At 41.7% G+C, this 15,658-nt stretch overlaps 1 protein-coding gene across 1 annotated transcript in view; it reads left to right on the top strand.

The window, feature by feature from the left end:
• The first annotated feature begins 38 nt into the window (after positions 1-38).
• hs6st3b (heparan sulfate 6-O-sulfotransferase 3b) overlaps positions 39-15,658 on the top strand; it is a 60,984-nt gene continuing 45,364 nt past the window's right edge. The window contains exon 1 of the mRNA XM_061693046.1: positions 39-842. Within this exon, the coding sequence (XP_061549030.1) occupies positions 280-842 (563 nt within the window). The 5' untranslated portion in view covers positions 39-279. The remainder of the gene's footprint in view (positions 843-15,658) is intronic.

Below are 15,658 nucleotides of genomic sequence, written 5' to 3'. Positions count from 1 at the left end.
GGTGTCGGTGGCGGGGTGGTGGGGGAGGCTGCGCAACAGTCCCAGTCTTGCGACATCCTCTCCCGAGACAGCACACGCGTGTTTCGGACCGGAATCAGCGGGGCGACTTGGTAGAACTTCGAGCCTGCCATGTGGCTTAACTTCGGAGCTGACGGACGGCGCGCTGTTTTCGAGAGGTGATCGACGTCCGGATTGTCAACATGTGGCACCCGAAATAAGAGGCACCTCTCACCGAGCATCCAGTCCCCAACTCTTATTTCCCCCCACCCCAGTGATGGAATGAAGACGAAGCCCATAATGGATGATAAGTCCAGCAAGCTCATCCTGGTTCCTATCCTGGCTGTGCTTTTTGTCACGATAGGTTACCAGTACATATGTCCCGCCGGCGGCCATTCGTGTCCGCTGAAAAACGGAGACGCGCCACGGGGAGTGAGCCTGCTCTCCGCCGGGTACCTGCAGGACGGGGACGATTTCGGGGACCAGGACTTGGAGGACGACAGCCCCGCCAAGGCGCCGTCCCAGTTCAACTTCACGCAGCGAGACTTGGACCGACGCGTGGAGTTCAACATGAAAGCGGACGACGTGATCGTGTTCTTGCACATCCAGAAGACCGGCGGCACCACCTTCGGCCGGCACCTGGTGAGGAATATCCGCCTGGAGCAGCCTTGCGACTGCAAGGCCGGCCAGAAGAAGTGCACCTGCCACCGGCCGGGCAAGGACGAGTCGTGGCTCTTCTCTCGCTTCTCGACGGGATGGAGCTGCGGTCTGCACGCCGACTGGACCGAGCTGACCAACTGCGTGCCTGTCATCATGGATAAGAAGGAGGTCCAGAGGAATACGAGGTAAAGCTTCCACAAAAAAAAACAAAAACAAAACACACACACACACACACTGTCATTCCCAAAATGTCTTAAAAAGCTCAGATCCGCACATTAAAAACTCAACTTTTGCAAAATGTTTTATCAATTCACATTTTTTTGGTGTGTTATTTATATTATCCAACAGAGTCCTGTAATCATTGTTGCATATAAAGCTCTTTTTTCACCCAAACTCAAAGTCAGTCCACTAAAACACACTTATTCATTGTTTGTAAAATCATTTCACATTAACTGTATATATAAATGTTCAAATGTTCTTATCGAATAATTAGTTCAATAATTGAAATTAATTGGGGGAAAGGCACGTCATGTTAAGTTCATTGATGACTAAATTCCCCATAGGCGTGCACGTACCAGTGAATGGTGATGTGCGCCCTGTGATTTGCTGATGACCAGTCCAGGGTCAACCAGGATATAGGCCGCAGATCACACGCGACTCCGATGAGAATCGGCACTATAGAAAATGGTTGTATTATGAAAGGGGCAGCACGGCGGGCGATGGTTTACCATGCTTTGCCACGCAATTCTGACATTTGGAGTTTGAATCTTGCATGCTTGCGCGGATTTTCTCTGGGTACGCCAGCTTCCTCCCACATTCAGAAAAGCATGCATGATCTGTTGTGAGTGAATGGTTGTTTGTCTCTATGTGCCCTGATGTCTGATCTATCATCTTCCTTTGTGGAAAACTTTTACAAAAGACACTTGATTGTCCAATAATTGCAACCAATCGCACGCAATCAGGAATTTCTTTGGTGTGAAGACTTGCAACCTGAGAGGAAAAGCAGTCTTTCGCACTCGGCTTGCAAACTAAAAATAGACAAAAGGTTCTGGTCGTTGTGTGTTCATCAGTCCCCCACAATGAGGCTCTGTCTAACTGTGCTGCTAATGTTATTCCATTGCTGCTGCAGTCTGGCCCATTAACCAACTGTATACGGGATCCCTTCTCGGTCATGTTATTGGCCCAGATGTGTTTAAGCACCCCCTCTGTTTACTTTAATTGCCAATAGATCACCGCTCTACTTGCACAATTGTTTTGAGAGGCTCTAGACCCAAAACACACAGAGGCATCGAACTATCACATGAAAAATAGGTAGCCCAATGCACACATCTCCCATGGCCTAGGATCAGGTGATGTGTGTCAAACTGTTTTAATTATTATTATTATTATTATTTTAATGGACTTAAATGACCTTGGGAGTTATTTTACGCAACTACAGGGAGTACTAGGACTGTATTAGAGGCAAGATGTTTATTTATAAAGATAATCATGTTTAAACATCTTTTTTTTTTTTGCAACTAAAACTATGGCATTTACGTTAATATACTGTATGTATAATCTCATATTTTCACTCCAAGCAGCAGTGAATGGGCCCTCGCACCGTGTTTTTTTTTTTATGCCGAATTCTCGTACAGATCACCACACTGTGTCACCAGGCTCCGCCCACATAAGGTGGCGTTTCAATTTAGCATCGCCCATCTGTTTCGGATAACTGCGTCTGATTGGGGCTCATTTGGGCCAGTTTGTTCGTCAACGTTTTGAGTCTCGGAATTTTTGCTAAAATGGATGCGTCAAACCCAAACGGCCCATTTTCTGTTCAATTTCGAACATGGGTCTTTGTGACTTCTTTGTGCATGCTTTTATGGTGGACACGTCGACGCCAGTGAGGATAAGCGGTATGGAAGATGAATGAATGTCCATCCAATTTCACGCGGATCAGTGAAACTGGTGATGGAAATTAAAAATTTCAATTGGGCGCTAATGAGTGAATTTCAGGCGCCATGTTAACACATACAGTGGGTACGGAAAGTATTCAGACCCCCTCAAAATGTTCACTCTTTTTTTGTATATATTGCAGCCATTTGCTGAAATAATTTAAGTTCATTTTTTTCCTCATTTCCCCATATTGGCAGAAAAAAATGCAATTGTTGAAATGTTTGCAGATTTATTAAAAAAGAAAAACTGAAATATCACACAGCCATAAGTATTCAGAGCCTTTGCTCAGTATTTAGTCGGAGCACCCTTTTGAGCTAATACAGCCATGAGTCTTTTTGGGAATGATGCAACAAGTTTTTCACACCTGGATTTGGGGATCCTCTGCCATTCCACCTTGCAGATCCTCTCCAGTTCTGTCAGGTTGGGTGGTGAGCGTTGGTGGGCAACCATTTTCAGGTTTTTCCAGAGATGCTCAATTGGGTTTAAGTCAAGGGCTCTGTCTGGGCCGTTCAAAAACAGCCACAGAGTTGTTCTGAAGCCACTCGTTCTGTATTTTACCATGCTTCACTGTTGGGACTGTGTTGGACAGGTGATGAGCAGTGCCTGGTTTTCTCCACACATGCCTCTTAGAATTAAGGCCAACAATTTCTATCTGGGTCTCATCAGACCAGAGAATCTTATTTCTCACGATCTTGGAGTCCTTCAGGTGTTTTTTTTTTTTTAGCAAACTCCATGCGGGCTTTCATGTGTCTTGCACTGAGGAGAGGCTTCCGTCAGGCCACTCTGACATAAAGCCCCGACTAGTGGAGGGCTGCAGTGATGGTTGACTTTCTAGAACTTTCTCCCATCTCCCGGCTGCATCTCTGGAGCTCAGCCGCAGTGATCTTGGGTTGTTCTTTACCTCTCTCACCAAGGTTCTTCTCCCCCGATTGCTCAGTTTGGGTGGACGGCCAGCTCTCGGAAGGGTTCCGGTCATCCCAAACGTCTTCCATTTAAGGATTATGGTGGCCACTGTGCTCTTAGGAACCTTAAGTGCAGCAGAATTTTTTTTGTAACCTTGGCCAGATTTGTGCCTTGCCACAATTCTGTCTCTGAGCTCTTCAGGCAGTTCCTTTGACCTCATGATTCTAATTTGCTCTGACATGCACTGTGAGCTGTAAGGTCTTCTACAGACAGGTGTGTGGCTTTCCTAATCGATGAACTGATTTCACAAGGAACTCTTGTGGGATGGAAGACATAACTTCTCGTATTCGCTCTTCAAGTTCTTCCAAAGTCGTTGGTTTGGTAGAATAGACTTGCTCCTTTAATCATGGAACATGCACAAGAAAAAGGAGAAAAAAATATTACAACATATGCATAAATTATAAGTATTTTAAAATAGGGATTTACTTTTCGATCACCCTGTATATTGTCTTGATCAGCAATCACCTAGTAGAATCACATTTGATTTGAGACTTGGGCAGCGTGGTTGATAGTGGTTAGCATGTCTGCCTCACAGTTTTGAGTTTCTGGGTTCAAACTTTGGCTCCAGCCTTCCTCTGTGGAGTTTGCATGTTCTCTCTGTGCTTTTGTGGGTTTTTTCCGGGTACTCCGGCTTCCTCCCATATTGCATAAGCATGCATCTTAGGTCCATTGAAGCCTTTAAAGCAGTGATTCTCAAACCTTTTACACCAAGTACCATTTACAAAAAATACTTGGCTCGCCAAGTATCACCATTTTGACCAACATTGAAATACAGTCACGTAGTAGGCCCAAGTGCTCATCAAAAAGGAGGCAGAGGTTTTATTCCTAAAAGGTACATTGAATGTTTTTGGTGGCCACTGTAACGTTGTACAAGGTAAACATTAGCACTGTGACTAAATTGTCAAATGATAAACTATTTAAATAACAATTCAATTAAAACATATTGTATATAAAACGTTAAAGAAATTGCCTCAATAAATGTGAACGATATTATATGGAAATGGAAACCAACATTTCTAAATGATTAAATGCAAATGTTTTGTACTTAAAAGTTCAATACAACTGAACTGTAACAACAATACAACCAATATGCTGTTCTGGATTTTTTTTTTTTGTTGAAACCACTGTCACATTATGGAGTTTGAACCTTCAATTCAGTGATTCATTTGTGTACCACTAGAGGGAGCCGCTTACCGCTACTGGTACTCGTACCACATTTGGAACTCGTAACCCCAGAACTGTGAGGCAAACATGCAAACCACTAGGTTACCTTGCTGCTCAAGAATAATTTTAATCACACAAAGAAACATGTACTGCCAAAATCAGCTATAGTGCCTCTATAAAGATTCAAGAGCCCAAAAAGTTTGTAACAGTCAGTTTTTCTCTCAGCAGAATTGCCGTATGCTTTATTTAGTGCATCTGCAAGTCTTTAAAAAGCACTACACATTAGACTAGTCATAAAACGACGCATTAAAGCTGCATCAGTCCGAGTTATCTCCTCAAAACGTAGGTACATGCGCGCATATCAGATTAGGAGAGGAGGGGGGGAAAAAAGCACCAACCGGAAATCTTTGCAAGGCAGCGAGAACTTCCCATCTCTTGTTTTGAAAGCTACAATCACACGCTGATGTATGAAAAAAAAGAAAAGAAAAGAAAACAGGCGCGCATGATTTATTTCTGCTGCGCCAAGTGTGTTTCCTCCACTCAGAAAAGTGCTCAGTGGATGCGACAGCTCTTCATTTCACAGCTGCAGCCTCCACTCAGCTCTCACAATCCTCCCGGCCCCGTGTTCTTAAATCCCGTGGCGTCCATTCTGAGGCCGTTTCTGCCTCCTCTTCCTCACCCGGGAAACATTATGAGTTGACTAGTAGCGTTATGCACATTTCACCGTGGTATATCAGCATATTCTGCTGTAATACCTTAATTAAAGATTCTTCAATGAGAGTATTTCCTCAGATAGTTGCCATGAGTGTTGTTAATTTTAATCCTTTTATACCTAGTAAAACAAAATAAAAGATCATTTCAAAAACTTGTTGCTAAATAGGCAGCATTGTGGGGGGGGGGGGGGGGGGGGGGTAGTGGTCAACAATATCTCCCTAACTGTCAGGAGATCTGGGTTCACATCTCTGCTGCAACATCGTATGTGGAGTTTTCCTGTTCATCCCGTGCTTGCATGGCTTTTTTTCTGAGTACTCAGGTTCATTCCAAAAACAAAACATGCATGTTAGCTTCACTGAAAAATGTCCTTGGGTGTGAATATTAGTTGGAATGGTTGTTTGCCTGCTGTATGTGTGACCTTTAGTTGTCTGGAGACCAGGTGTTTTTTTTTTTTTTTTTTTGTGTGTGTGGCGTTTTTCAGCCAAAATAATACATAACAGATCATTAATGGTCTTTTCGGTTGTTTTATTTCCCAATTCCTCATTCTTTTTAGTAATATTTATGAATATTTAATATTCAGCAGTCTGTAATGGGCTGTGCTGCAAACAGCAGAACTTGAAACGCCGCTGTAGACTTTTTACTGAAGAGGAACAAAGGAGATATTTATTTGTGGCGTGGCATATAATAACAAATATAATACAGAAACCCTAGATAATTGTGTTCATCGCACATGAAAGGGACTTTTTACTTTTTGTACTCAATTGTTGTTAATGCATCTTGTGTCGCGCTTGTTTTTTGTTTTTTTGTTTTTTCTTCCAATATCAAATTATTTTCAGATCAACGTTGAAATGTTTAGCAGCTACATGCTACGTACAGCAGCACTTGAAACTCCAATGTAAACGTCATCTTTACAGATGCCACATGGCGGGATCAGTCACAGTAAATGTAATCGCAACCTCGTGGCACCAGCTGTTGGGGAGAAAGATATTTCTTTGTTTGAGGTGTGGTGTTTATTTTTGCAGTGATTATTGAAGTGCACATATTCGGTAAATAGAGGTAAGATTCAAGAATACAGTCCTTTTGTTTCAACCCGTATTCCCGTCTGGAACAGCCACATTTGGATTGTACGCCTTGTTTTGCCTCTCAGATTGACTGAGCGTCTCGGTGCAGGCGCTCACCTCAATGCCTCCTGAGATGGGAGTGAGTTGGAGTGCAAAAAGGCGCGTGATAGCGACTCCACCTTCACCACGCTGTATTGGCCTTTTCAGCCCGGGCACAGCCGAGCTGGCCGCACGGCCCAGGAAAGGTCAGGCGTGTCACAAATGATCCGTGTGCATGTCTTGCGGTGTGGCTCCTCTGAAGTGTGCTGTCCATCAGCAGGGAAGTTGAGCAGTAAGGTTTTTTTGGGGGGGGGGGAGAAATACACCCCTTAAGGTTTGGTTTCCGGCTTGTCGACTGGGTTGTTTTTCATGATTAATGTGCTCTAACAAACAGATGCTGGATTTGACTTTCAGTGTATTGCTTACAAATGTTGAATATTACAGTGTGAAATGCAATTCTCTTTGTTTTATGTTTAGTTTGACAGGACAATGTCCAAAATGTCTTCATATCATTTAAAGGTAATTTCCTATATTATTCATTTAGGCTTAACCAGAGTGGTTGCCGGTCAATCGCCGGGCACATTTAGACAAACAACCATGCACACTCACATTCACACCGATGGACATCTTAAAGTCTTCAATGAGTAGCCAGTATTCGAACCCAGAACTTCAGAACTGTGAGGCAGACGTGCTAACCACCATAATTTTCATGGGTTCCCAATAAAGGTTAAATGCGCGTTGGACTGTATATTGTCACAGTATCCTGTTTTAAATTCACGGTAGCTCATTTTCTTTTTCGACAGCATTTTCATTGTAATTTATGCTGATGACTCATGTCTTTAAAAAACACATATAAAATGGTCATTAGACACGTTCTTGTTGCCTATACCTAATGAATGCTTAACTGAAGAACAAGGCCACAGCCTGAATGAAACACAGTACCAACAGTGGAATACTAATGATAATTATGTCATCTACAGTTTCTGTAATTTCCCATTATGTTTAAATTCCTCCTCGTTGTAATCCTTTGCATTACTCCTGAAACTATCCATCGTTTTTATGTCTAAAAGTGTCCTGCCACGGACAAAGACTGTTATTACTTACATGCCTCAGAAGTGATGTGCCCTAATCCTTCCCTAAATAACATCTTTCTTAATATTTTATTCATAATAATTGATGCGGAGAGGAGCTCCATTTACTGTGTAGTAGTTTCATCTTACAACTCAGATTGTTAAATCATGCATGTCTGTTCGCCAGACCAAACCCGTTACGTTCATCACTGTTGGCCTCCTTCCTCCCATCACAATGTTGAATGGAGCTATCGTTATTATTAAATCAGCTCTAGTCAATTCAGCACAGTACATTGGAAATTGTACGGTTGAACACAATCGTTCGCGGGACACTGGACAACCGCCGATTTGTACAGAAAATGTTTTTAAAAAACTGTGAATAGCAGACACCAGCCCTAAACATGTTTAGAATTGCCTATATTAATGGGTTCAACCCTAAAAAGGATCATTAATAAATAATTAATCAAAGTGAATAATAATATCATAAATTTAAGGGACCCACGGATGCTTAACAATAACATGGGCCAATTAAAATGTTGAGTATGTTAGCAGCACTATATGCTAATGGAGGAGTAGCTCGCTTTGGCCACCAGCTGATAAGACAGCCGACCAGCAGCTTGATGGAAAATTCCAGTAGCGACACGACAGTTCGGCGAGGGTCCTCACATGGTTGACGTTGGAGAAAGCAGAGTGGTAAACTTCTCAAGATGATACAGAGAAAGGTCCGGATCGCTGTTCACAAAGTGAGTTTGTGAATGGCAATTCACAAATCGTCCAAGGTTGACTTTATCGGACAAATATATATATATATATTTTTTTTAATTCAGAGGGAAGTCCAGTGTAATGCGGGTGCCTGTCTCTTCACATCAACATAGCTTTCTTCCTTTATGATTGATGTTGACTTACTGTTGCGACACTGGCCATATAGTACTGAGCAGACAGCACGAAACGTCCTTTGCTACGCTACCTGTACATCGTAATAAGTTCAATTTCCGGTTCTGGTGGTCATCATCACACTTTTCCTGTATGTATTGACAACACAAGAAAAAACAAAATGCACCGTTTGAATTCATCCTTTAATGTTTCCCAACATTTATTGGGCCAAGGCAGATGTTTTATATTGGAAAGGTCTCAACGCACCACCAAACAAAAGTATCAAAATAAAGTGCATACCCAGGTTAGTACCTTCTGCCATCGCAAAGAGCATTTCATTCTTCTGGCTGGAACTATGTGTCGCTGGCATAGGTAGATGGACAAAATACATTATTTGTAGTTAATAAATACAAAATTTTGGACCACATAAGTGAAACTGAATAATTTCCTGCAACACATCTGATGATCCTCACGGCACACTATTGTGACACGGCACACTGGTTGAAAATCACTGCAGTCGATGCTCACTGAGTCAAAATTTAATGCATAATTTATATGCTAAGGTTTATTATTAGCATTCCGTTCCCTACAATATACAAAAGTGACTTGTAATCAATACACCTAGCAAAAAGTACAGATTTATAATTCTCACTATTTTTTTCATATACTGTATTGAAAACATTTATTTCAAATAGGAGAATTAATAACCTCAAGGTGATAAATATACTCTAAAGACAGACAAGGCAGAAAGGGGGAAGTGGAAGAGGTTTAAAGTTCATCTAGTACTTCTATGTCGATGATGCGCTCTTCACAATGATGGGATTTTGGGGTTATCACTTGTGGCTGCGCCTTCGCAGACTTTGGCATTCCGGGGACCGGAGATTGCTTTTTTTGTCATTAATTCAAGTCCTATTATTGTTGACAGCTCTGAGCAGTAATCCAGTCTTGTTGTTAATTAAGTGCTACCTTTATTGAGAAGGAAACAGCAGAACTGTGTGTCAAGCACTTGTTCACTGTCATGACACGGAAGTGGCCTCCAAGGAAAGTGTTCACCATTAGATAAGAACATTTATTTGTGGGGGGGAATGGAGTCATGCATAATTTTCCCCAAACTTGTGAAAACTTGGCTTTAAAGGCTAAAGATTATGTATGTTTTTTTTTTTTAGAGTTCACAGTTAAAAACATAGCTGCGACATTCTTGGTTCAAAGAATTACAGCGCGCTTGATATCCACTCGTCGCACTTCAAATCAAATCCCTCCATTTTGGGGGGTTGCTCTAGCTCATGCAAACGCCAAGTATTGCTTTCGTTACCTTGACGACTGGTGGTAGAGCGAGGGCAAGCGGTGTAGTAAGCCTACTCAATGCTGCCAATTTAGCAACATTATTGTTATAATTAGCGACGTTTCCGACCCCTGTCGCGACTTAAAAAAAAAAATAAGTTGGCAATGAGCAACACATTTATTGACGTTTTGTGCCGTTATTATTGACTTCTGGAGAATCTGAGATTCCCTCCAGAGCCGGAGATGTTCACGACATTGCGTCCCGACTGCAAAAGAATAGCGCATGTGTAAAGCCACCACTGACTAATTAAACATGTTACTTAACAGTGGGACGGAAGTGCCCAACATCTTGTTGACAGACACATTTTCTGAAAAAGGCACACCACAAAATATTTACTTACAGTACAGTAATTTCTCACTTGAGGTGTGGGTAGCCACACAAAAGACCCAACCATGTCCCCTTTAATAATCACTTTAAACTAGTAACCAAATGAAGTCTGACAGCAAGTGGCTATTAAATTCCTCAATTAATTGCTCATTGGTCCTTTGAGCAGTAATACGCACATTGGCATGGGCATAATTATTGATCATTTGATTGTTAAAAAACGTTGACTGTGTGGGATTGATTGTTGATTAATCACGACTTCAGGCAATTAAAGTGAAATGTGGTGCATTACTTCAGTCAACTAATTTGCTATCGAAAGAATGGACAATGACAGTGGTTAAATTTGCCACTGGTGACTTTGCGCAAGTACCATTTATTTGCAGTCTGGGCACGGAGGCGTCAAACACTGCATACACGCCTGTTCAAATCCTACATTTTTGTAGTGTAAAAAAAAAAAAAAAAAAAATGAAACCAAGATAAATCATACACAAACTTTTTCTATTCACCATGTCGCCATTAATGTGACATATAATCTGTACAACTCATTTGAAATTTAAACAAATCTTTTCGAGAGGGGCATTCCAAACACTCCACTGCTCATCATCACATTATTATGCAACATTATCTCAGTTGTTTATTTTTTACTTCCGCTCTCAGAAATATTTTTTGAAAAATAGGCTATATTAATGGTAAGCATTTTTTAAAATGATTTATTTTGGTCTCATTTTAGTGTGTAGACTTTTTAGATCCACTGCGCGTCTCTCTAAAAGCTGCTTGAGCGACAATTTTAGATAAACTGCAGATAAAATGATATAACGACACCTCTCATCCTCACACCTACGGGATTAAATTGCTCCTTCATCAGTGATTCCCATAGCAACCAAAACAAGAAGTGGTCTTCACTGAAAGGAAGGCTAAGCGAGTATGAGTAGGAATGGAGGAGCTGTCTTTCAATTTAGTATAATGGTGTTTAGAAACAGCCGACCTCCATCATCATACTTTCACACCATTTGGGCATGTTATTAATCTGCCATTCTAAGGTTATAGGGTTGAGTAGTGTGATTGTTCCATAGCGACTCGAGCAATTATCTACAATCCGGTTGTTGTTTTCTAAGTGAGGACTGACTGAAGGAATTTAACCCAGAGTTAATAATCACAGGAGCCTGCAGCGACGCTCACCTTTACAGCGCTCTACGGTGTATTTCAGTTCAATGTTCTGTTTACTTGGCTGCAACTTTATTGATTTAGTTCACTCCTATGGGTCTTCTTCATTTGTGCGAGAAAGCTCACCCTGTCAGCAATGTTGATCAAAAGGGCGAGTTAGCGACTGTACCTGTAAATATTTTACTCAGAACATGATCAAGAGTAAACTGAAGCCCAAAAGGGAATTCAGATTTTGCTGTACCTGGCTGGAAGATGATGACTGTTCATTCCAGATCCATCCAAGTATAATACAAAAAAATAATACTTTACAGTGGGTCCTTGGTTTGTTGAATTATTGAATTTGTTAGAATTACAGTATTTTTCTTTTCTTTTCTTTTTTTTTTGCCATTTAAAAACAAATATTACAATCATTTTGGTTCCCCCGTGCAATGTGACAATGCAACTCACGCCGCTGTTCAAACTGTTTCGTTGCGCAATGCGTCGTATGTCCGTACTGTTGTAAACTGAGGACAGTTGAATGAATGTTGATTTCTGAAGTTAAAATTAGCCACCTAATGGGCTTTTAGATAAAGGAATTTAGTCATAATTGTTGTGTTTAAGAGATTGATCGCTTGTTTAGTGAAAAGCATGTGTCGCCAAAGTCATTTTTGAATGAAAAGACCAAATACATGACTTTCATTGAACAGCAATGATTTTACTGTTGGATATGTACTATTCTCCTGCAACATTACACAACACATTTGGGACATATTTAAACATTAACAACTATAAAAATCCTCCTGCGACACACGAAACATGACGTCATGCTCTGGAAATGACAGGGACAATGTGGACTGAATATTAATACTCTATATTTTCATAGGGAGTGAGTTAGTTTTTTTAGTTAGTTTATTGCGAAATATGCTGAAGTGTAATTTTTGATCTGAACGTTTTTGTACTGCTACCAGGACATTGGACTGTAGACTGTACGAGACACAGTGTACACTGTACAGTATAATAACAGTCAATTTGCAACTTCCATTAAAGTCGTCTGTCCGGAAGCATGTACTTGGTTTTCTTTCTTTCAACTTGAATTGAAAATGGGAATTAGAGTACAGGTTCTTCTGTTTGATACTTGAATCCCCAGGGAGCCTCGAGTCATCATCACACATTATTGTTGAGTCCGCTTTTGTTGAATAGCTTTGGTGGTCTGTGCCACTGCAATATTAGTATCACAGGTGTATTCTGTAAGTTGTTATGGTTGGTCAGTGTCAATTTGTCTTGGGATCTTGTGTGGCTGGAGCTTAGACTCTTTCTTTAAAAGCCACTCTATGTAATGAAAGCCGAGCAGCTTGCCAGATCAGGCTGGTAGGTTCTGTGAGGCTGCTGTCAAAAATACTTGCTGGTCAGGCAAATATGAATCTCCAGATGTCTGAATCAGCTCTTACAGTGTGATTAAAGGATGGCATTTGGTCGAATGGCTGGCTCCAGTCACAATTTTCTGTTACACTTCAGGTGTGTATGCAGTATCATATACATGTGACATTTTTTTTAAGCATAAAATAATCAAGGACTTTTTATTTTTTTATTTTTTTATTTATTTTTTTTTACTAGTCACATACAGTATAATGAGTAAGCTTGAGACTTTTAATTTCCATGCCGTACTCATTATCATTCCTGACATTTCTCAAGAGTACATTGTGGTATGTACAGTGCAGTAAAATCCACAAAGCAGCATATCTGGGAGCAAACCTGGCTGACTTAGTTCAGGTTCAGCTCATTTATCCCTTTATGGAGACATCTTCGAAGGCACCTGCAAAAGCCTTATCAGCCCTTGTTAAATGAGATGGTCAGGTCAGGAGATTTTCCCGTTGAGTCATATGCTTGGAAGACTAGGTCTATGTTTAACTTCATGTTAGCTAGCATTACCAAGGTCCCTTATTTTAACATGAGTTTTATGGTGCCAAAAAATTGGACACATAAATGATAACAGCAATACTTCCTGGGGAAAAAAAAGAAAAAGATGTGGGGTACACCCTGGACTGATCACCTGCCAAACACTGGGCATGAGCTGTTTCCCAATTCAGGGGCTGCAGCGGTACACCTCCACTGAGGCTCCCAACTTCGACCAATGCCTAGCGCACATTTTACCAAGCCCGGATTTGTCCCCCGCCAATGGTAGAGGGAAGGACTCATGTGGCTCTTTTAGTGAAGACTTGTGAGCTGTGGTTGCCGGGTGAAGCCCTGGTGTCCGTAGTCCAGTCGAGTTGCACTACAAGTGAGCTGGTCCTGTCCAACCATGAGGAGACCTCGAGGTAGGCCGAGATCACCTTCTCACATCTGGCTTGGGAACACCTCAGTGTCCTCTTGGTGAAGGTGGAGGAGGTGGCCAGAAACAGGGAAGTCTTGGCTTCCCTGCTCAGACTGCTCAACCACGGATGAGTGGAAGATAATGGGGATCTGGTACACGTTTTGAGGCAACCTCTGAAATTTACTTCAACCCTCGTTTGATGGTACAGTCTTGCGGTCAGGCGATTGCATGTTAACTTTACCAATGTTATGTATTTAACAGAAATTCATGGGTTTGAGGGCCCGTCTTCACACATATGGGATTAGGTCTTCAAGAGATTCATATCACAATGCAGATACTTATTTTTGTGCTACCATTTTTCAATATTCAGAACCTATTCGTGTTCATACCTTGGGATATGGAAGCATACGAAACATAGTATCGGTGCCTCTATCAAAACAAAAAAGGAAGAAAAAAAAACAGGAATAGAAGGCCACATTTATGCTCTGCGTTTGAAAGAGCCTTCAAATTGGGGCAGCCTTCACTCTGTTGCATGTCATTGGCCTTCAAATGCATCCTCTAAAGAATGCAGCACCTGAATTGGGACTGTAATAGCTTCAAACAACAAGGACACTGACAAGGATCCATCAAAAAAAAGAAAAAAGAAAGTGAATGAAATATAATTAGCTTATGTATTGAGACTAGAGACAGCTGTTCAAAGTCAAGGACAGGCAAGGGATATGTGGCTGACACAGGAGTGGCAGGGCAAGCTAACAACACCTGCTAAGGCTAATGACAGAGACAGAGTGACAGACGCAGGGGAGAAAAACCCAAAGGGCTGCCAGAACCTGAGTGGCTGGGTACAAGAGGGCATGGCTCGCATGACCCAATACAAACAATACTCAGACAAGGACCACATTGCAGTCAGCAAGGCCGTTTGTGTGTGAAATCACAACTTCACTACTTTGCTGCGACTTCATTTTACTTGGACGTAGTTATATAATAGTTCCATCCAGCATGAAATGCAAGCACCTCAGATTGTGTCTTTTGATCAGACATCACCCAGAAACTGGGCTAAAAGCAGAAGATGCCCTGGTGCTCACACTGATCTAGTTAAATTTAGTCATCAGTAGATGGGAATGAGTCAGCTCGTGCAGTGATTCAAAGATTTGGTGGTTAATGTTCCCAAGAGTCCTGTTTTGTGGCTGAGTGGCTTAAATGCCCCTATTAACAGGGGGGTGATTAACTTTGACTCTTTTTTGCCTCTAATTGGCAAAATAACACTCTTGTTCTGTGCTTGAAATAGTCCATGCTATTGCGCAAAATTAGATTTAAACAGTAAATTCGCTGATGTTGCTTAGCTGAAGCGGCTTCATCAGCAAGTTCATTATTATTAACTTGCTGCCCCGCCCAGATATTTGTGCTCTCCTGTGATTGCAATCTTTTTAATCACAACACTCAATCTAACATTGTCGTCAACTTCTTTTCGTGACATATTCAACAGAGACCGGGAAAACGGGAGCAGAGCTTGGATGTAATAGTTCACAAGTGATACCTGCAAGGCTTGAAAAAGGCAAGAATAAGTGACTCTGGATTTGATTTATTGTAACAACCTGGAGAAAGGTCACCTGTCCTTCTCTGGGGAGGGCTGGTGACAGTGCGGAGAGGCGAGCTGGGGCTCACGCCGTGCCGCCATTTGGATTCAGCGGTTGACTGAGCAGCGAGCTTACTTTAAAACTCAGGTAGAGTCACCTTCATACGGCGACTAATCTCCCGCTTGGGGTGTGCCACCACAGTATCTTTTGACAGGATAAAGGCTCTTGATGTTGTAGGCTGTGCTGGCCAGCAATCTGTCGCCCTATGTAAACGCCTTATGATTGGATAAGAGTGAGTTAAAGTGTGTCTTCACCATACTGTGCAGCGGAGATTCTAAGAACATATCGTAGCCGGTTTACCCTTGAATTTCGTCCTATTTTTTAACTGTTTAAATTCACCCAATTGGGCATAGACTAGATCGGCTTACCCATCAATCTATTTTCTTGGGGTCGTGGGTGAGATGGAGCCTTTCCCAGCTGACTTTGGT

The sequence above is a fragment of the Phycodurus eques genome, chromosome 12 (genome assembly GCF_024500275.1).
Source record: "Phycodurus eques isolate BA_2022a chromosome 12, UOR_Pequ_1.1, whole genome shotgun sequence".
NCBI classification, from domain to species: Eukaryota; Metazoa; Chordata; class Actinopteri; order Syngnathiformes; family Syngnathidae; genus Phycodurus; species Phycodurus eques.
The sequence above is the reverse complement of the archived record's forward strand: the minus strand, read 5'-3'. Positions and strand labels throughout refer to the sequence as shown.